Genomic DNA, 21,461 nt, shown 5'->3' with positions numbered 1-21,461 from the left:
TAATTGCAGAATGTGGTGCCACACAACGTGGCACTACACAACTAATAACATATGCACACAGGGAACACCCACGACACAGATCTGTAAGTTGAGAAAACCGTCCGGAAACACATGTGCTACAAAACGCCACTGTTTCCTGCGCATGTACTCCGACATCAATATGGGATATGATCACCATGCACACGTACACAGGCCGCACAACGGGTTGGCATACTCTGGATCAAGTGGTCGAGCAGCTGCTGGGGTATAGCCTCCCATTCTTTCACCAGTGCCTGTCGGAGCTCCTGAAGTGTCCTAGGGGTGTGAAGACGTGCAGCGATACGTCGACCGACAGCATCCCAGACGTGCTCGATGGGATTTAGGTGTGGAGAACAGGCAGGCCGCTCCATTCGCCTGCCATCTTCTGTTTCAACGTACTCCTCCACGATGGCAGCTCGGTGGGGCCGTGCGTCATCACCCATCAGGAGGAATGTGGGACCCACTGCACCCCTCAAAAGGCGGACATACTGGTGCAAAATGACGTCCCGATACACTGGTTACAGTTCTTCTGTCAAAGTTATGTAGGGGTGCACGTTCACCAATCATAATCCCACTCCACACCATCAACCCATGACCTCCATACAGGTCTCTTTCAAGGACATTAAGGGGTTGGCATCTGGTTCCTGGTTCACGCCAGATGAAAACCCGGCGAGAATCACTGTTCAGACATACCTGTACTCGTCCGTGAACATAACCCTGGACCACTGTTCCAATGACCATGTACTGTGTTCTTGACACCAGGTTTTATGGGCTGTCCTGTATCCAGGGGTCAGTCTAATGTACCTTGCAGGCCTCCGGGCGAACAAACCATGCCTCTTCACTCGTCTGTAGACTGTGTGTCTGGAGACAACTGTTCCAGTGGTTGCGGTAAGGTTCCGAGCAAGGCTATCTGCAGTACTCCGTGGCCGTCTGCGGGCACTGATGGTGAGATATCGGTCTACGTTTGGTGTTGTACACCGTGGACGTCCCCTAATGTAAGGCCTGGACACGTTTCCTGTCTGCTGGAATCGTTGCCATAATCTTGAGATCACACGTTGTGGCACATGGAGTTCCCGTGCTACGACCTGCTGTGCTTGACCATCCTCTAGTCGCCCTAGTATTCTATCCCTCATAACGTCATCAGTGTGTGTTCTTTGAGCTATTTTCAACAAACAGTCACCATTAGCACGTCTGAAAACGTCTGCACACTTACTCGCTGCACCATAGTCTGACATGCAACACACCTTTGCATATGTGGACAGCTGCCAGCGCTACCGTGCGACGACCGCAGGTCAGATGCACCGCATGGTCATACCGCGAGGTGATTTAAGCCCGCACACCGCCCACCACAACATTGTTTCACCGTGTATCAGCATTATCCTTAATTTATGAGCATGAGTGTAGTTGCCACTATTTAAGTTCTCACACTCGTAAGTAAATAAATTAAACAAGAGACCGTATGATAAATGTAATACTTCGCAGAAAGCAAACTGCACAACTATAATGTAGATGCCGTCCTCAGAATACTCGATGGAGTACACAAACACACAGGTGGAGGCAAAGTGACAAGATAATGCACTGTTCATGTGTGAACTGTTAGTGGTCGGTGGTTCTACAGGCCTTTTGGTGAGTAACTGCTGCCATCGGGCCGTCATGTGAACGAGTCGTGGTGAGCAGACACAGCCACCGGTGCACCAGTGTGCCAGTTTCGACCTCAGAGGTTTTCAGGGGACACTGATGCTGTACTCACCCTGTCTCCGAAGTTCTCGAAGGCAATGCGAGCGAACTCGACGAAGTAGTCGGCGATGACGGCGTTAGGCCAGCCTCCCAGTTTCTGCAGTTCCTGGGGAAGATCCCAGTGGTACAGCGTCACCTGCAAAAAGTCATCAAATCACGCTCACTTCCTGTGCCTTCAGACGGGCACAATCAGCTGCTCTACTGCTGCACTAAAGCAGAATTTTCAGTTCATGTTCAAACGATTAGTGCATTAGCTTCTGATTACAACTTGTAACGTGGGTAGGTTTTCCTGGAACTGTCCACTAACATATTCCAGAAGATGACATGCAAATTCTATCGTTCAGTGACACTAATCCGCAATCGCAGATCTAGACTGGCACCGCCAGTGGCTAATTTCACTGTTTGTTTTTCTGCCTTTCATTTGTAATTGGTGAAGGTTTCGAAGCGTTGAAAGCTCACAAGCAGGATGCGGGAAATGACACCTTTTCAGACAAATTTGCAACCATAAAAATGTTTGAGCTTTACGTAAAGGCACTGTTGCAGGTAATCAGACCACCATTCGCGGTCATCCTCATTCCCCATTTCACTCTCCAAGAGGGGCATGGTACGCCCGTTTCTTATGTCGAAAGAAACGAGGAATTCTTCGAGGAAACAGTTTAGCAAGACAAAAAGATCTACAGCAGGTGTGGCTCCCTCATGCCGTGTGAATTTTCGTTACCTCGCTTCGTAATAACGTTCGGTTTTAACGTTCAAGATCCAGCCTTCTGACTGGGTCATACTGTCATTTTATGGAGAGCCCGCATTTTCTCGCTGTGTCTACGTGCAGAACCCAGTATGTTGTCCTCGACGGTAGTGTTTATCAGAGACAAGGATATCGTCAGGAGCGTCCCATGGAAGTGTGATAGGACCACTGGTGTTGTCCTCTATACACGTAAATGACTTGGCGGACACGGTGGGCAGCAGTCTGTGGTTCTTTGCTGACGCTGCCGTGATGTGCGGTAAGGTGTCGAAGTTGAGTGACCGCAGGAAGATACAAGACGACTTGGATAAAATTTGTAGTTCGCTTGATAAATAGCAGCTAGCCATAGATGTGGAAAAATGTAAATTAATGCGGATGAGTATAAAGATACAGTACTACTAGTGTCCTGCTTGACACAGTCACGTCGTTTGAATATCTGGGCATAAGGTTGCAACGTGATATGAAGCGGAACGAGCATGCCAGGACAGTGTTAGGGAAGGCAAATGGTCGACTTCGGTTTATTGGGAGAATTTTAGGTTCAAAATGGCTCTGGGACTTAACATCTTAGGTCATCAGTCCCCTAGAACTTAGAACTACTTAAACCTAACTAACCTAAGGACACCACACACATCCATGCCCGAGGCAGGATTCGAACCTGCGACCGTAGCAGTCCCGCGGTTCCGGACTGCAGCGCCTAGAACCGCACGGCCACCGCGGCCGGCTGGAGAATTTTAGGAAAAGGTGGTTCAGCTGTAAAGGAGAATGTATGTAGCACGCTGCTGCGACCTGTTCTTAAGTACTGCTCGAGTGTTTGAGATCCGTACCACGTCGGACAGAAGAAAGACATCGAAGCAATTCAGAAGCGGCCTGCTAGGTTTGTTACCGGTAGGTTCGAACAACACGTGTTACGGAGATGCTTCGGGAACTCAAATGGAAATTCCTGGAGGGAAGACGACGTTGTTTTCGGTGAATACTATTGAGAAAATTTATAGATCCGGAGTTTGAAGCTGACTGCCGAACGATTCTACTGCCGCCAACATACATTGCACGTAAGGACCACGAAGGTAAGATACGAGAAATTGGGGCTCATACGGAGGCGTATAGACAGTCGTTTTTTGCTCGCTCTATTTGCTACGGGAACGGGCAAGGAAATGACAAGTAGTGGTACAGCGTAACCTCTGCTACGCACCGTACTGTGACTTGCGGAGTATCTGTGTAGATATAGATGTAGAACTCCGGATAGGCCACTTTGATAATTGCCCCAAATAGTGGGAGAGATCTCCTGCCTTTCTCCACACCCAAGAGTCCTTTTGCTTCAACACACAGAAGATATACGAGAAAAGGAGATTACTTAACTTCATCACATGACTTTTACTGGTTGGCACTCGGAGTCCTAGCCAACATTGGTCAGCGCGTTCATGCTCTGACAAAAAACAGCCGAGTTCCAGAACGGCCAGGAGGAGAACACTTGGCTATAGGATGTTGTAAAGACTTTGGTCTAGGCCGGTTTGGACTAATGACTTCACTTTAGATTTTTGGAGAGTTAAGACGGTTGGTTTGATTTGGGGGAAGAGACCAAACTGCGAGGTTTGGTCTCAGCGGATTAGGGAAGGATGGGGAAGGAAGTCGGCCGTGACCTTTCAAAGGAACCATACCGCCAGTTGCCTGAAGTGATTTAGGGAGAGCACGGGACACCTCAATCGGGATGGTCGGACGCAGGATTGAACCGTCCTCCTCCCGAATGCGAGTCCAGTGTGCTTACCACTGCGCCGCCTCGCTCGGTCGGAGAGTTAAGATTTTAAGTTAGGATGGGAGAGACAGTTGATGAGTCTTGCTGCCACTAGAAGGATGTCCGTACTTATGCACCAAGTACAAAGGGAGGGCTGAAATTATATTCTGCAGTCGCTGCTCCCTCAGGCTTTGTTATCCACGCTCCGTGCCCTTGGTAAGATCGGCACCTGCCGATGTTGTTCAGACATAAATTTAATTCACTCCCTGCAGGAACCGAGCACGCAGTCTTACAGTCACGAATACAGATTGTTGCTGTCAATGCATATTTTGGCAGTCTTATGGTGTTAGCTCCTGCCTTTCTGCATTCATACTACTATTAACGAACAACTTAAGCAGTCACTCGTTGTGTGGCGTCACAACTAGTGCGCGATCGCCCATTTGTCTATTAAAAGCTTTTCTTCAGGATGTATGTGGGCTGCAATGTAAGCCGATAGAGTATTATACGGTCAGTAACTGACGAGTTGTGTCCTGCAGACTGACGTCACGACCATCTGTTGCAGCTGCACGTGTGAAAGCAGTGGAGTAGTGCTGGCAGGCCACTTACATTATACGAACCTAAAAATATTAATAACTAATAAAGGAACAACCTGAGGAACATCATATTTGATGTACAACCTGCTGTTGTGAAAACAAACAATATGTCAAAGTCTGAGATCAAAAATAGCTGTAGTTTGGAAGTTAGTAAAATTCCAAAAAGAAAGTAATTTTCCGACAGTCAAGAATTTGAATAAATACAGTGATGTAATAGTTCACCTTCAGTGACTATGTACGATGATCTGATAACACTTTCAGTGTTCATATATAAATTTGGAAAGTTTTCAATTTCAGAAAACCTCTGTGATTTTTCTATAATAATAATTTCAAGAATTCTAAGTAAATATGTGTATTGTGTGTTAGGGTGCATGTGAATGAGAATGCGTGCGTGAGAGTGTGTGGGACGTTTGGCATTATTAAAAATCATTCATGTTATTCTCTACAGGAACTGGCAAGTGTTCCAACTCTGTAACGTGGGAACGAATCCACTAGTGGTTCCCCTACTAGTGAATGTCGGATGTCCAAGTATGTATGCTTATGTGTAAGACAGCCAGAACATTCGCGACTACATTATAAATTTCCAGATATAGAGTAAAGCTTATAGTTCATTTTGTTTTGTTTATTTAATTAGAGAGTTTTGTGTTAATTTGATGACGTCAATGAGCCTAGAGAAGTGGTTGGTGCTTGCTAGATTTTGGCGCGAGCCGCGCCCTAGAAGTGAGTTCTATTTAGTCGTAAGTGCTGACAGCCAATAGAAGCGAGACGGTTGGCCGCCTAGCGAGGAGATATAGTTCTGAGTGTGGGAGAGTGAGAGGAGAGTCGCGAGCTAGCTTTGATTGGAAGCGGTTATGCTGGATGTGACTTTTCGCATTATGTGTAAGAGGAAGTCTTGGGATGACTTCCGCGATATGGTCCAGTGTTAATGGTATCTGGTAGTGACCAGAAACTGTTTATGAAAACTTTAGACTGTTGTGATAATTCGTTCCGACGAAAATCGCGAGTGAACTTTGAATTATATAGCGTGGCGGTACTGAGTATATTCTTACTGAGTATTTCATGGCGAGCATAAACTTTAACCAAAGACAACCAGTGAATATCGTGTGCATAAGTAATTGGGCGATCATTGACTGTGTTACAAGTAATTGGTTTCGGAATTTGTGAAGGTAAAACTTATGGCAGTTTTAGGTATGGTGATAACTGTGAGCAGAAAGTTAAGTAATTTTCGTGAACGTGGGCTGATGATCTTGCTTAACGGCAATAAAGATCTATTGAAGGTTTAAATTTGAACTTCATGGTTAAAGTACGTGTGACATCCCCTTTCCGAATCATTTCTTTAAAGTACATACAAAATTTCCAGGAAATTTTACTTATAGCGACCTCTGGCGTGTAGCTATGAGGTTACAGTTTCCTCGACACTGCTTTTCTGTGATCTCGTAAGTAGCTGCAGTCAGGAGTTTACATGCGAAGATTTACCGCTGTATAGAGGTAGGTGAACAAAAACTATAAAAGAAATTGCGTTGCAGCAGCAACGTATAATCCGTCGCAATTGGAGCATCGCACGCACGCAAGTAAAATCCGTCGCAATTGGTACATCGGCCGGGAAAGATAATGAAACATTTCATTAAAAGCAGTAGTGTGTGTGTGTGTAACCGGACGATAAAAAAGTGCTCGCGAATAAGTAGGAACTGGGGAAAGGACATATATTATGAGTGAACTATCGCCACATGGACACAAAGACAGTGATAGCCCATGAACTGTGAGTGTGTTTGATGTGCTTGGCGGATGAATTTTGCGGTTATATCGCGCCAACTGAAGTAGCTGATACCGGCGACATTTGGCAGACTACGAGCTACGAGACGACGCGACGGCGGCAGCGGAAGCAGTTGGCAGCACTGACCGGAGTGGTGGCCCGTAAACTGGTACGGCGACCCAGTGCATGGTGATCGGACCCGCAGCCTCAGCTAGCCGTGTTGGAGACATCAGAAGCGCAAAGTTAAGTTTAAAACTCTGTGGGTGGGTGTGAAAAAATGTATAAAATGGCTGAGTGTAAGCAAACAAATGTAGAGGACGAAGTGAGGGTAGATAGAGGGAAAGAACAAGGGGAAGATATTTATGATCCCATGAACCTTAGTTTGGATGTGTCCCAACCCAATTTCAGTAGAGTTTGACAGGGTCATTAAGTGTTAATTATGGATCGGAGGTGGAACAGAATGTATCAGATCCCAGTGTTTCAGATCTACCTGTGGCAGCAGCTAATATTAATTGAGACATTGTATCAGTAAATGATAGGGCAAAAGATAATGTGGCAGGTATGTTAATGAGTCTATTGGTAAAATTGAATGGTTTAGATGCTAATATGACGAAAATGGAAGTTAAAATGAAGAAAATGGGCATCTCATTGAGGAGATGGAAGCTAATATGACCAAATAGGGTTCTGATATGACAAAAATGGGTTCTGAGATAGGTTCAAAAATGAGTGGGTTAGAGTCAAAAATGAGTAATATGGGTGAGGAAATAGAATCTAAGCTCGATTCAAAAATTTCAGATCTAAGAGATTGTTGAAGCACAAGATGGCAGTGCTTAGTAATAATGCAAAAATTGAAATAAATCAGGTTAAACAGGAATGTACGCAAACTATGGTTCAAGTAAAAAGTGAATTAACTACACAAGTCGAACAAATTACTGATGACCAACAGCAATTTAAAGTGTATATACATACAGAAATAGTATAGGCTCGTAAGTATATCAAAGGGGTAGAAAATTATAGTGAAATAAATCACGCTGCCTTAGAATGTAAACTGAAGGAAAATAAAGATAAGTGTGACAAACTTGGGGCTCAGGTAATAAATAAAGTCACTGGCTTGGAAACTCATATTAATCAATTCAGTGAAAGTATGAATGAGCAATTGTGTGAGCATGACTGTCGGCTAACAAAAGTAGAACAGTGTGTTAGTAACATTAGTGGTAGCATTATGTATAGTGCAATAGTAGAATCTACTGAGATTGCTTATGTCACCCATCGACAGTTTCTCAAGTTTGATCCCAATAAAAGTGTACATCCACGTGAGTTTTGGAATGACTTTGAGGATATCTTGCCTACAGTGTGGAGTGATAAGCAGAAGATCGGATTTATTAATGGAGGAGGCAAGAATCTGAGGAACTTGGGCTCAGAAAAATATACTAAATTACAGGAATTTAAACACGCTTTCTTTGAGGAGTACTGGGGTAAGCGAAAGCGAATGGATGTACTTAACCGTTTCTGGTCTGGGGAAAAATACGACCCCAAGAAAGAAGGAATAAAAAGATTTGTACAAAGGTGGGTAACTACTCTATCGTATCTTAATAATAAAGTAGAAACAGAGCAAATCATTTTGGGGGTAGAAAGTAAGTTACCTTGGAATTGGAAGAATAAAATAATATCTGCACCTAGAGGCAATGTAGATAAATTTGTACAATATCTAAAAAACACGCTGAATCAATACTCAAAGAGGAGGAAAGTGCGAGAAGAGGGTATCACCCTCCTGTTAGGCAGAATGATAATCGCACTGATGTAAAGATAAGCAGAATGAGTGTGCAGAGAGGAGGCGGATGTCGAGGTAGGTCACGAGGGAGAGGCAGGACATACGACAATCAGGTCAGTCAGTGGCCGGGGGCAGTACGGAGACGGCCGACAGATGTCACGAGGTGACGCAACCAGCTGGCGAAGGGCGTCAGTTAGCGGTGACGCACGGCGGTCGGGAAACTTGTAGCTGTCTACGATTATGCTAGCGTTTGTAGACAACGGCATTCCCAGTTAAACCCGCTGGCAAAACCATCCATAAGAAAGGCACCAGTAAAACCACCTAGCATTAATATAGTTGCTACGAAAGAAGGGAAGAATAACGGGGAGCAACAAGAGACTGCAGCATTAATTAGAGTTAATGGGGCACAGTAATATTAACAATAAGAAAAAGAACACGCTTGTCGAAGAAGTAAGTACTGATAATAAGGTTTTGAATCAGAAGGTGAAGGTAAATCTGCACAGCGAAGCAGATGAGGATCTGTCTGACAGTGGTGGAAACAGAAATGAAGCAGAGGTCAAAGATGTGCTTAATAGGTTATTTGAAGTAGTTGAGGGTCGTGAAGAAGCAGAGAAGAAGGAAGAAGTGGAGGATATATATATTGTTGAGGACACCTGGGTTAGGGTCGCAGAAACAGAAGTGAGTAAAGGAAGAGAAGCACTAGAGAGATGTTTCGATTTAGCACTAGTGGACAGACTGGTAGGAGCTGCCACTAATAATAGGGATAATATTAAGCATGAGGGAGACCCTGTAAGCGTGAATGTGATATCCACCCAGAAGACAGGTTTTGACAGAAGGGAAATGGTGCAGGATTTATTAGATGAAGTAAAACCTGAAATCAAAAAAGAGTACTTAGGACAGCCAATAATAGAGTTAAGTGTATTAAATGAAAAGGTAAAGTGTTTTATAGATACAGGATCAGAGGTGTGTGCTGTGTCACAGAATTTTGTGAATGGGCTCCCAGATAATAAACAAGTAGTAAAGATGCCAGTAAGTGGCTTAAATATAATTGTATCAACAGGAAAAACCAAGAAAGTGGTAAAGCAAAAACTATTCCTACCCATAGTTGTAAAGAGGGTAGTAATTAAGCAGAACCCACATGCTGGTGGGTGCCGATTTTCTTAGTAAACATGAAGGATGGGTATATTTCGGGACAAATGATGTAATGGTTAGAATTGATGGTAACCTTATAACAATACCATTTATAGGTAAGAGACCATGTGACGATACAGAACTGAATGACTTTCCAATCCGTATTTGCAAGACCACAAAACTGATGAAAGGCTACAATGAGTACGGTGGAGGTAAAGAAGTGGATCCGTCTGACTTGGATAGCGCCAGAGACAAAAAAACCTCAGAGGGCTTTGCACTCTTTGCAGAGCTAAGTGCGTGACGAACACCAGGTCTCGACTCGTATGACAATACTATTTCCTTTCATTTCGTATTGTCAACCTTCCCCTTATTTAATTCAGAACTCTTTACTATCTTCTTTCTTTCTTCACTATCTAGCGTTAGAGAGAGTACCACGAGGTTGTTTTGGGAAGAGAGGCAGGGTGTGGCCTGCATAATGTCAGTAAAGGAGTGAGGGGCTAGGTGTTGCCTGCTCAATCGTAGTATTAAGTATGTGAATAAATGGCGTGAGAACCTAGGGAGGTTGTTTTGGTAAGGGAGGTTAAGGTATGATATAGAGCAGCAAGGCTGTCTGTAAAATAATGGTAATATGTTGTAAGAAGAATATTTGTGTAAGGTAATGAGAAAATTTTGATGAATCTTCTCAAGATGTGATTTCTTCTTCTCTCTCGATGAGGTAAGTGCAGTTTTGAAGTTTTTTGGTCAAATTCTTTAGCTGACGATGAAAACAGATGTCGTAGGTTTCACTAGTGCTGTGCATTTGTGCAAATCACTTAAACACTGCACGATGATAACCCTTCTTCACCTGAAGAAATGTTAGCGAGTAATTGTGGATTTGTTTGTCCTCTCCTTGAGTCAATTAACACAAAAAAATTGTTCTGCTGCACATATGGTTTCATTACATGAAATACAATATATTTAACGTTATCTCTATTTTAATGTAAGTAACGTAAAAACTGAAAATGAAAAATACAGCTTTCGCATAGGGACTGGACCACACCACCTCAGGATTTCCGTTCTGCTCTCTATTACCGTCTACCACGCGGGGGGCCCGGGTTCGATTCCCGGTAGGGAACTAGGTGTTGTGGGTTCTTCATCATTGTCATCATAATTGACTCGCAAGTCGCCGATGTGGCGTCATCTAAAGAATACTTGCAATACGGCAGCCAACTCCCCCGCATGGGACCTTCCGGCCAACAATGCCATACGGTCATTTCATTTCATTTCTGCTGCGCCAGCAGCTTCCTGGAAACTACGATAATGTAAATGCCTCATGCTCAGCTCGACCCTTGACAAAACTTTTTTTTTATCTAAACCCTTAGTCATCTAGAGTTCCGACTTTTCATTCATTTCTGGCCAAGCACTGAATAATTCAAAGATCTGAATGTAATCTGCGCGCGAGAATGGGCAAGACGTAGTCGCAGGTGCTTTCGAGAAGTCGTTCCCAGACATCAAGTAACCCATGGTAGATTCCAAGCCGGGATAACGTGGAAGAGATCTGGAGGTAACCTTTTAAGTCTACGCAAGCCTGCTCAGAGTGCATGACACAAGGTTCCTCCATAAGTGTTTTACAATTCAGCGTAATCTTAGAATTCTTTTAAAATATTAATTTCGATTTATTGTCGCTTTTTTGCCGTCAAACGCCGTGTGACAGTCGTAAAGCTAAGAAGGAATGTGCGTGCACCCACCATCGGCTGGATTCCATTCGCCAGCAACTCGTTGATGAGGTTGTTGTAGTAGTCGATGCCGGCCTGGTTGATGTTGTCCGTGTCCCCAGTCGGCAGGATTCGAGGCCATCTCAGGGAGAAACGGTACACGTTCGCCTGTAAAAGCAGTGCTTGAGCTTAAGAAGTCGTCTTATATGTTTTCCGGTCAACAGTCACGAAGCGTTGAATTTAGTCAAAACCGCAATCAACTAATTTATACTGACAGGTGGTTATAATTAAAGGGTAGTTGCTCACGGACGTCCAGTGTGGGCTGTAACTATCGTATGGCAGCGATACTTGGTAAGTATGCTAATGCGCTTATGCGGAATTAGTTCTAATATTGCCCACCAGTTGCAAATTTGACGCTGTACACCGAGTATCGCCAACTGCGAGGTCTGAGATGAGGCCCGATGCCATTAAATGGTTTAAAGGAGATGAAATAATGAAATTCGACAATGGGAGAGCGTGGTGTGGCACCTGAGAGGAAACTGATGTTCCGGTGTAACCACAAGCGCCGTAATGAAGATGAAGAACGCAAGAGAAGAGAAGCGGTGACATGACGTCGGCCAATGGTGCGCTGATTAGGACCGAACCAAGACAGGAGCGGCTCCTACAAGAGGAGAATACAGGCGCCGCTGCTGCCAGCCTCGACAGCTCATTATTGGCTCAGTATCGGCACAGTACACGGACAGGTCTGGCAGAGAACGCTACGACAGCAGTTATTAGTAACCTACAAACTGTCTGTCAAACTTGCGTGAACATTGTATATGGAAAGGAGTCGGATTTATGTTGCACGTCGCTCAACGCTTGGCACACCATTGTTATTTCAAAGTTACGTATCGTCAACCTGTTTTATTTAAATAAAACAACAAATGCTATTTTCTTGAACTGTTTTATAGCATTCCGAGAAAGCAGGATCCCTTAGGCACCCTATACGCGACGACGTGTGATTTCAGGCGTTCCCCAAGGTAGTGTTATAGGCCCTTTGCTGTTCCTTATCTATACAAAAGATTTGGTAGACAATCTGAGCAGCCGTCGTCGGTTTTTTGCAGATGACGTTGTCGTTTATTGACTAATAAACTCGTCTGAAGATCAAAACTAACTGAAAAACGATTTAGAAAAAATATCTGAATGGTGCAAAACCTGGCAGTTGACCATAATTAACGAAAAGTGTGAGGTCATCCACATGCGCGCTAGATGGAATCCGTTAATCTTCGGTTACACGATAAATCAGTCTAATCTAAAAGCAGTAAATTCAACTAAATACCTAGGTATTACAACTACGAACAGCTTAAATTGGAAAGAACACACAGAAAATGTTGTGGGGAAGGCTAACCAAAGGCTGCGTTTTATTGGCAGGACACTTAGAAAATGTAACAGACCTACTAAGGAGACTGCCTACGCTACGCTTGTCCGTCCTCTTTTAGAATACTGCTGCGCGGTGTGGAATCCTCACCAAGTAGGAATGACGGAGTACATCAAGAAAGTTCAAAGAAAGGCAGCACATTTTGTACTATCGTGAAATATGAGAGCAAGTGTCACAGAAATGATACAGGATTTGGGCTGGAAATCATTAAAGGAAAGGCGTTTTTCGTTGCGACGGAATCTTCTCACGAAATTCCAGTCACCAACTTTCTCCTCCGAATGCGAAAATATTTTGTTGACACCGACCTACATAGGGAGGAACGATCACCACGATAAAATAAGGGAAATCAGAGCTCGTACGGAAAGATATAGGTGTTCATTCTTTCCGCGCGCTATACGAGATTGGAATAATAGAGGACTGTGAAGGTGGTTCGATAAACCCTATGCCAGGCACTTAAATGTGATTTGCAGAGTATCCATCTAGATGTAGATGTAGAATGGGCAGGACCCCACAGTTAGTGTTACAGACGGGGTCGCTGTCGCTGTGACTGACCACGCAGCATGTGTCCGGGGTGGTGATAGTGCTCAAGCAGTGTCGCGAGAACTGTCCGTCCCACGGTAAACGCCACGGGAAGTTTCTGGTCTGTCTTACACTGGTACCCGTGCGAGATAAAGACGGCGCAGCAACTGAAACCTCGCAGTCCGCAGCAACATTCTGAATGTGACCTTCAGTTTATGGCACGGATCGAAGTTGACGACACATGGCCGAGCAATATTCTAAGCAGTGACGAGGCACATTGCACACCACAGGTTGCAGTGAATACACAAAACAGCTGGATTTGCGGCACTGCTGAACCGCGTGTTGTGGACGAGGAGCCATTGCACCCGCTGTACGTGACTGTCTAATGAGGATTTTCAAGCATCATTATGCTCGATCTGTTCTTTGTAGAGAAACACCCAGAGGGTCTGTCAGGTGTACTGTGACGACTACACTTTGCCAGACCTCCTTGAACAGCATGTGATTCCTGCTTTCGAAGAGCGCAACTGTGCTGAAACCGCTGTTTTCATGCAAGATGGGGCAACATCTCTCATCTTTCGCCAGTGAACGATTTGCTTAATGCAACCTTCCACGAACATGTTATCTCCAAAGGTTTTCCAGATACGTAGGCCGGAAGATCACCTGACCTGAATCCAAGCGACATTTGCCTCTGAGTATATCTAAAAGAACGCATTCACCAGGGATACGTCTGGTCCCTACCTGATCTGAAGGCCAGTATACAGGGACACGTTGCTCAGATTCCACTAGAACTGCGGCGGGCAACTGCTGATCATGTCGTCTTACGGATGCAGCATCTCATCGACGTCTCCGGTGCTCATATTGAACAAATTGTCTAAAGCAGTGTTTAATAATGAAATCAACATTATCCCTTTCTCACTTGTTTGACCTTTTCTGCCCACGTCCCGTTGCTAATATATTACGTACGAAAACATTTCTATACGTATTTACCGAGCGAGGTGGCGCAGTGGTTAGACACTGGACTCGCATTCGGGAGGGCGACGGTTCAATCCCGCGTCCGGCCATCCTGATTTAGGTTTTCCGTGATTTCCCTAAATCATTCCAGGCAAATGCCGGGATGGTTCCTCTGAAAGGGCACGGCCGACTTCCTTCCCTAATCCGATGAGACCGATGACCACGCTGTCTGGTCTCCTTCCCCCAACAACCAACCTATACGTATTTCTTTCATTCACAGCGGCAGATTAGCACCTCGTGGCCAAATTTGGACTATTTTTTTCAGCGAAAATCAGTTCCTCATTGACGCAATAGAATACCCACCACGTTTCACTGCTATATTGGACCTCTGTGAGTAGGTGCACTTTAATTATAACCACTCGGTATTTGATCAAACACCTATTATCGGACATTAATATCAGGTGTGACCATCCTCCGCCGTTATGACGCCTTAAACTTTGCCGGAGACACCTTCAGAGAGGTATATGAATATCTCTTGAGGAGTGGCAGCCCATTCTTCGTCAGTCGCCGAAACCAGAGTAGGTGATAATGCAGGACACTGGGGCCTGGAGAAATGTCAGATTTCTAACTCATCCCAAAGGTTTACACTGGGTTCAGATCGGGACTCTATGCATGCTAGTACGTTTCAGGAATGTTATTGTCCACAGTCCATTGCCTCACAGATGCTGCTTTATCAGACGGTGCACTGTCATCCCGATACGAGCCATTATAGTCCTCGACCTTTACTTCTACTGTAAGTAGCACACAATGTTGTAAAATATGTTCCTATTCCTCCACATTTAGCGTTTTATTAAGCACACCCTACCCCGAAAGTCACCGACAAACTGTTACACCAATTCCTCCGTACTTTTCTGTGGGCACTACACATGACAGCATGTAACGTTCTCCAGGCTTTCGTCAAACCGAACCCATTCCATCGGATTTCCACATGGTATGTCGTTTCCAGTCATCCACTGCCAGCGACGTGGCTCTTTACACCATCTGAAGCATCGCTTAGCATTTTCTGACGAAAAGTCTGGCTTAGGGGAAGCTGCTCGAGCATTTTAGCCCATTTTTAGAGAGGGACTGGAAGTTTAATTATGGATGCATACATTCTAAGACAAAAACGAAGCCGGCCGCGGTAGCCGATCGGTTCTAGACGCTTCAGTCCGGAACCGCGCGACTGCTACGGTCGCAGGTTCGAATCCTGCCTCGGGCATGGATGTGTGTGATGTCCTTAGGTTAGTTAGGTTTAAGTAGTTCTAAGTTCTAGGCGACTGATGACCTCTTAACATCTGAGGTCCCATAGTGCCCAAAGCCATTTGAACCATTTTGAATGAAAACGAAGCACCATGAAGGAATTATCGGAATGGGTCGTAAATCGATAGAAGTGGCAAAAAAGATTAAAATTCCAAAAAAAATTCGATGATTAATTCAACTGAAAGAGCTTCACATATTGTACGAGTCAATAAAGTGTTGGTCTACCGCCGGCCCTTATTCTACCAGTTGGCACTGACTGACAGAGTTGTTGGATGTCCTCCTGAGAGATAACTTGCCAAATTCTGTCCAATTTCTGCGTTAGATCGACAAAATCCCGAGCTGGTTGGAGGGTCCTGCCCAAATCACTCCAAACTTTGTCAATTGGAGAGAGATGCAACGATCTTGTTGGCCAGTGTAATGTCTGGCAAGCATGAAGACAAGCGGTAGAAACTGTCAGCATGTGCAAGTGGGAACAGTCTTGTTGAGATGTAAGCAATGAAGGGCGACAAACAGGGGGGTAGATTATGGTAGACGTACCAGATTGCTGTAAGGGTGCCGCGAAGGAAAACCAAAGAGGACCTGCTGTGGAATGAAATGGCACACCAGACCACCACTTCTGGTTGTTGGGCAAAATGGCGGACGACACTCTAATTGGTATCCCACTGCCATTCTGAAAGTCTCCAGACACGTTTTCGCTTATCATCGGGGACTAATTCGAATTGGGATTCATCACTGAAGACAACTCTACTCCAGCCAATGAGATTCCAAGCCGAAGACATATGAAATTGATGATTCAATGGATTACGACGGAGGAAAATGTATTGAATACATATTACAAGCAGTATGGCTAATTTGCATGTACTTGTGAACATAACAGTCTACAGTTCCCGATCAGCCGTGATGTTCACATGTAGGATCTGCTAGACATGGTACTGGTCTTTGATGCAGTACGTTTGAGAAGGATATCCGCTGACTGCAAGGGGATATCTTCCTTTCACTAGTTCAGCAGTAACAACAGAATGGTCCTGAAGAGTTGGTGTAGAATCGACTCAATCTGGCACTCACATTGAGTCCGACGAGCAGCTTCACGTCCTCGTTGTACTTGTGGTACGAGTCGGCCGCCACGTCGCCGTTCTGGCCGTCTGACGTCAGGTTGGGCTGTGCGTGCAGCATGTGGTCCCAGATGCTCTCTCCCTTGCCTGAAACACACATGTGTACGAGGTGTGTTAAGAAAGTTAAGGAAATTCTGTAAAATGACATCGTGCGAATTATTCGTTGTTCTGTTGGTGTTCCTACGGTCGTACCCAGGCGATGTGCGCCCCTGGTAGCTGAGTGGTCAGCGCGACGGAATATCAAACCTAACGGCCCGGGTTCGATTCCCGGCTGGGTCGGAAATTTTCTCCGTTCAGGGACTGGGCCTTCTGTTGTCCTTATCATCGTCATTTCATCCCCATCGACACACAAGTCACCGAAGTGGCGTCAACTCGAAAGACTTGCACCAGGCGAACGGTCTACTCAACGGGAGGCTCCAGCCACATGGCACCAAGGGGATGGCGAGATAGATCCCTCACAAGGGCACAGACACAGATGAGGTCGGAAGAAGAACAACCAAGGAAAGCGGTTTCAGGATCAACCGGGAGAGGTCCATGAATCTTCCTAACCCTTCTGCTCCAGTCTTCTGTCGTTGAAAAGATGCCTTTCGCTCGGTCTGTATATGTACAGGGTGATTACACAGCTCTACAAAATAAATTTTTTTTTTCGTTGCCAGGGAAGTTTGATCGAAAATGGGATATTGTTATGATACTCATTCCGAGTATATTTGTACTTTTTCCAAATTGGCTCTGGTTTTTGAGATATAGGTTATTTGTGGAAATGAGAGTTTCATGTGGATAATATCGACTGCAGGGTCCATACATGGTGTAATGTATTTGCTACCTGTTTTTTAATTAGTGATATTGTACTATCTTTATTAAACAATTGTGCTCAGGGAGTGCATCTGTGTGGTTGAGGATTACATCATGCAAATATCACACTGTCAGCATGTGTTCAGTCCTGTTGTGCGGTGCGTGTGTTGAAGATATTGAGGGTTGTGCAGATTTGAATTCGGCGGTACTCGACATTCATTTGTTGGCCGAGGTAATCCCCGCAACAGCCGATAGGTAGCGTTCAGTGTAAACAAGAAAAATGGCGATGGTCGAAAGTCACACACATGTGCAGTGCAGCTTCAAGGAGATAGAACCTTTTCATCGTGACGTAGAAAATAAGAGGTGAGTATTCATTTGACACAAAACAATTAATGATGTTTGTTGGATGTGATTGACATGCAAATACAAGAAAGTTCTGCGTAACATGTAGTATTTGTGCAATTTTGTTTTAGGAAAACATGAGTTCTTCACGCCGTCTTTGCGTGAACCATCCAGATGAGTTCTGCTACATTTGTGGTGAATACGTTCTTCAAAAGAACAGGAAGAATATCACTCCTTTTGTGAAGAAAGCGTATCTGGCATATTTCGGAATTAAACTTGGAGGTCAAGACAAGGCGTGGGCACCCCATAAAGTTTGTAAATGCTGTGTGGAGTGCTTACGGCAGTGGACAAAACGAAAAAGGAAAAGCTTAAACTTCGGAGTGCCTATGGTATGGCGAGAGCAGAAGAACCATACAGATGATTGCTATTTTTGCATTGTTAATATGAAAGGTTTTAATAGGTTCAAAAAACGAAAGTGGGAATATCCCGATTTGGAGTCAGCAAGAAGACCGGTGGTGCACAGCAACGATGTTCCTGTACCAACCTTCACAACATTACCCACGCTAACATCATCAGATGACGATGTGCACGGCGAGGAATGTACTAGTAGTGGTTCGGAATACGAAGGACGTGAGACACAGCCCCAGCAGTTCGACCAGAAGGAGCTCAGTGACTTGATACGAGAACTCAATCTTCCAAAGCAAGCATCAGAATTCTTAGCATCCAGGCTTAAGGAAAAGAACTGTCTTCATCCAAGTGTTAAAATAACAGCTTACCGGACGAGAGAAGAAAACCTTCTCCCATACTTCAACCAAGAAGAGGTTATAGTGTATTGCAGCAATATACCTGGACTTTTACATGAATTGGGGCTGCCGGAATATAGACCAGAGGACTGGCGTCTCTTCATAGACAGTTCCACTAGAAGTTTAAAATGTGTTCTCCTACACAATGGCAATCGTTACGCATCTATTCCAATTGCCCACTCAACAAAACTTTGTGAAGCATATGCTAACATCAAGATGGTTCTGCAGAAAATTCAGTATATGCAGCACCAGTGGTTGATTTGTGTTGATTTGAAAATGGTGAACTTCTTGCTTGGACAACAAAGTGGATACACAAAGCACCCATGTTTTATCTGCGTGTGGGATAGTAGGGCAAATCACGAACATTGGAAGCAGAAAACATGGCCTCCAAGGGAACATATGGCTGTAGGTGAAGCAAACATCATTAATGAACCTCTGGATAGTAGGTACAAGATTGTTCTTCCACCATTACATATTAAGTTAGGACTAATGAAGCAATTCACCAAAGCTTTAGACAGAAATGGTAATTGCTTCACATACATCTGCAATACGTTCCCTGGACTCAGTAGTGAAAAACTTAAGGCAGGAATATTTGATGGTCCTCAAATTCGCAGGCTCATCAACGATACCAATTTTACAAGTGTCATGACTGTCACTGAAGCATCGGCCTGGAACGGTTTTGTCGCTGTTGTAAAATGTTTTTTGGGCAATCATAAAGCTCTCAATTACGAAGAACTGGTCAAAAACATGCTCACTAACTTTCAAAACTTAGGAGCTAACATGAGCATAAAATTGCACTTCCTTCACAGCCACTTGGATCGATTTCCTCGTAATCTAGGTGATTTCAGTGAGGAACAAGGAGAGCGGTTCCATCAAGATATGAAAGGAATAGAGGAAAGATATAAAGGAAGATGGGACAGGCATATGATGGCAGATTATTGCTGGAATCTGCAACGTGACTGTTCTGAAGAGACCTATAAAAGGAAAGCGTGCAGGAAGCGGTTCGTCATGGACGGAAAATGATATACTTATAGAGAAACTTTTCAATTATGTTTTATACGTGGACAAATGCCTATCAGGTTTTCATAGAAGCTATTTATAAAGATTATTTTCTTTTTTCATTGTAGTTTGTAGCGCTCGAGTTCAGTATTAGCAATTTTTTCTAAATTTTTGAATGAATCATGCATTATCTCAAAACTAGAGCCAAACTGCATAAATGGTTGCTATATTCGTCCTCAGCACCACTAACTCATCCTAAAGCCACTCAAATATCCTTGGCAAGAAAATGAGTGTTGACCAGTGTTATCATTAAAGTTGAACTTTCAAACCGATGTAGAAATAACACCACGGGTCAAAATGACATCAAATTGCAACGTAATGTTATCTGAAAAGTGGGAAAACTTATGACACAAGAAAAATAAATAGTTACAAAACAAAGCACTAGGTGACACTGTAAGCATCGTAATTTAATAGTGGTCGACTAAGCCGTTCGTTTGACGTTAAACCACCTACACTACTCAGTGTGCATGGGTGTACAGGTGTGATACTGATAGTAGCGTCAGTCCATCCACCACGGCAGGGTCATATCAAATCTGATGGGAAAAAACGGTTTTTAATTGTCCCGAGGCCAAAATCCGCATAAAAAGCATCACTCACATCAGTTCTTAACTGTACTGAGGCCAAAAACCGCATTAAAAGCATCAATCAAAATCAAATCGGATTATTAATTTGCGTGTGACTGGCGCAAAACATGTTCAATATGCTGTCCACCGTTTTCTGTAAGTGGAAATCGAGAAACAACATATTCCACAACTGATCGAAGTATTTCCGGGGTCATGTTCAGAATGTATTGCGCAAGGCGTGCCTTCAATGCAGCTAAGTTTGCAGTCGGAACACTGAACACAACATCTCTCAGGTAGCCCCACAGCCAGAAGTTACACGGATTAAGATCAGGTGATCAGGACGGCCACGCTGTAGGGAAATGGCGGCTGTTAATGGTTCAAATGGCTCTGAGCACTATGGGACTTAACATCTACGGTCATCAGTCCCCTAGAAGTCAGAACTACTTAAACCTAACTAACTTAAGGACATCACACAACACCCAGTCATCACGTGGCAGAGAAAATCCCTGACCCTGCCGGGAATCGAAACCGGGAACCCGGGCGCGGGAAGCGAGAACGCTACCGCACGACCGCGGCTGTTAATATAGCATTTCCGAAATGGCGCTTCAGCAGATGGTTAACTAAATTTGCAATGTGCGTAGGTGCGCCATCTTGCATAGAAATGATCCCATCCACACATCCACGCTGCTGAAGAGCTGGAATGTCATGCTTGCCCAAAAGACACTCATAGCTTTCCAGTGACGGTACAGGTAACAGGACCGGAAGCACCTGCCTCTTCGAAAAAATGTGGCCCTATGATAAATGATGCCTTAAACCCGCACCACACATTGGCCTTTTCAGGATGAAGCGGTAGTGGTTGATTTGCGTGTGGATTTTCCGTTGCCCATATTCAACAATTCTGTGCATTGACATATCCTGTCAGAAGGAAGTGGGCTTCGTCTGTCCACGAAATCTTCCACGGCCAGTCATTGTCCACTTCCATGCGAGCAAGAAGTTCTAAAGAATAGGTTTCTCTTGCTTGCAGGTCAACAGGAAGCGGCTTGTGCACATGGTTAATTGTGAATGCACAGCAAAGAAGGATGTTTCGTAGGATCGTCGAATTTTCGGGCAATTCTCCGCGCCCTACGCGTTTGCACATCACCACTCGACTCCACCTGCATTTCTGTGGCCACTGCTTCCACTGACGTCGAATCAGTTCGTTTCCTCTTTGTACCAGGTTGCACACCAAAGGAACCCGTCTTTTCGAAAATTTCCCAATCATTTTCTCCAGACCCACGGCAGTCATCGGACCAACGCCTTTTCTCAAACACTTCAGTCTCCGGAACTTCTGCAGAGCGACGTATACACCTGTCATCATTCTCGTTATACAGCTTTACAAGTATAGCGCGATCCTGCATGGAGACAGTTGTGGCGAACGTCGCAGACGCGAAAGGAGGAAA

General features: G+C 44.5%; 1 protein-coding gene across 1 annotated transcript in view; it reads right to left on the bottom strand.

Annotated features, from left to right (window-relative positions):
* LOC126412572 (myrosinase 1-like) overlaps positions 1-21,461 on the bottom strand; it is a 199,498-nt gene that overhangs the window by 34,628 nt on the left and 143,409 nt on the right. The window contains exons 13-15 of the mRNA XM_050082217.1: positions 16,417-16,550; positions 11,199-11,333; positions 1,765-1,891 (exon numbers count right to left, since the gene is read on the bottom strand). Of these exons, the coding sequence (XP_049938174.1) occupies positions 1,765-1,891; positions 11,199-11,333; positions 16,417-16,550 (396 nt within the window). The remainder of the gene's footprint in view (positions 1-1,764; positions 1,892-11,198; positions 11,334-16,416; positions 16,551-21,461) is intronic.

The sequence above is a fragment of the Schistocerca serialis genome, chromosome 7 (genome assembly GCF_023864345.2).
Source record: "Schistocerca serialis cubense isolate TAMUIC-IGC-003099 chromosome 7, iqSchSeri2.2, whole genome shotgun sequence".
NCBI classification, from domain to species: domain Eukaryota; kingdom Metazoa; phylum Arthropoda; class Insecta; order Orthoptera; family Acrididae; genus Schistocerca; species Schistocerca serialis.
The sequence above is the reverse complement of the archived record's forward strand: the minus strand, read 5'-3'. Positions and strand labels throughout refer to the sequence as shown.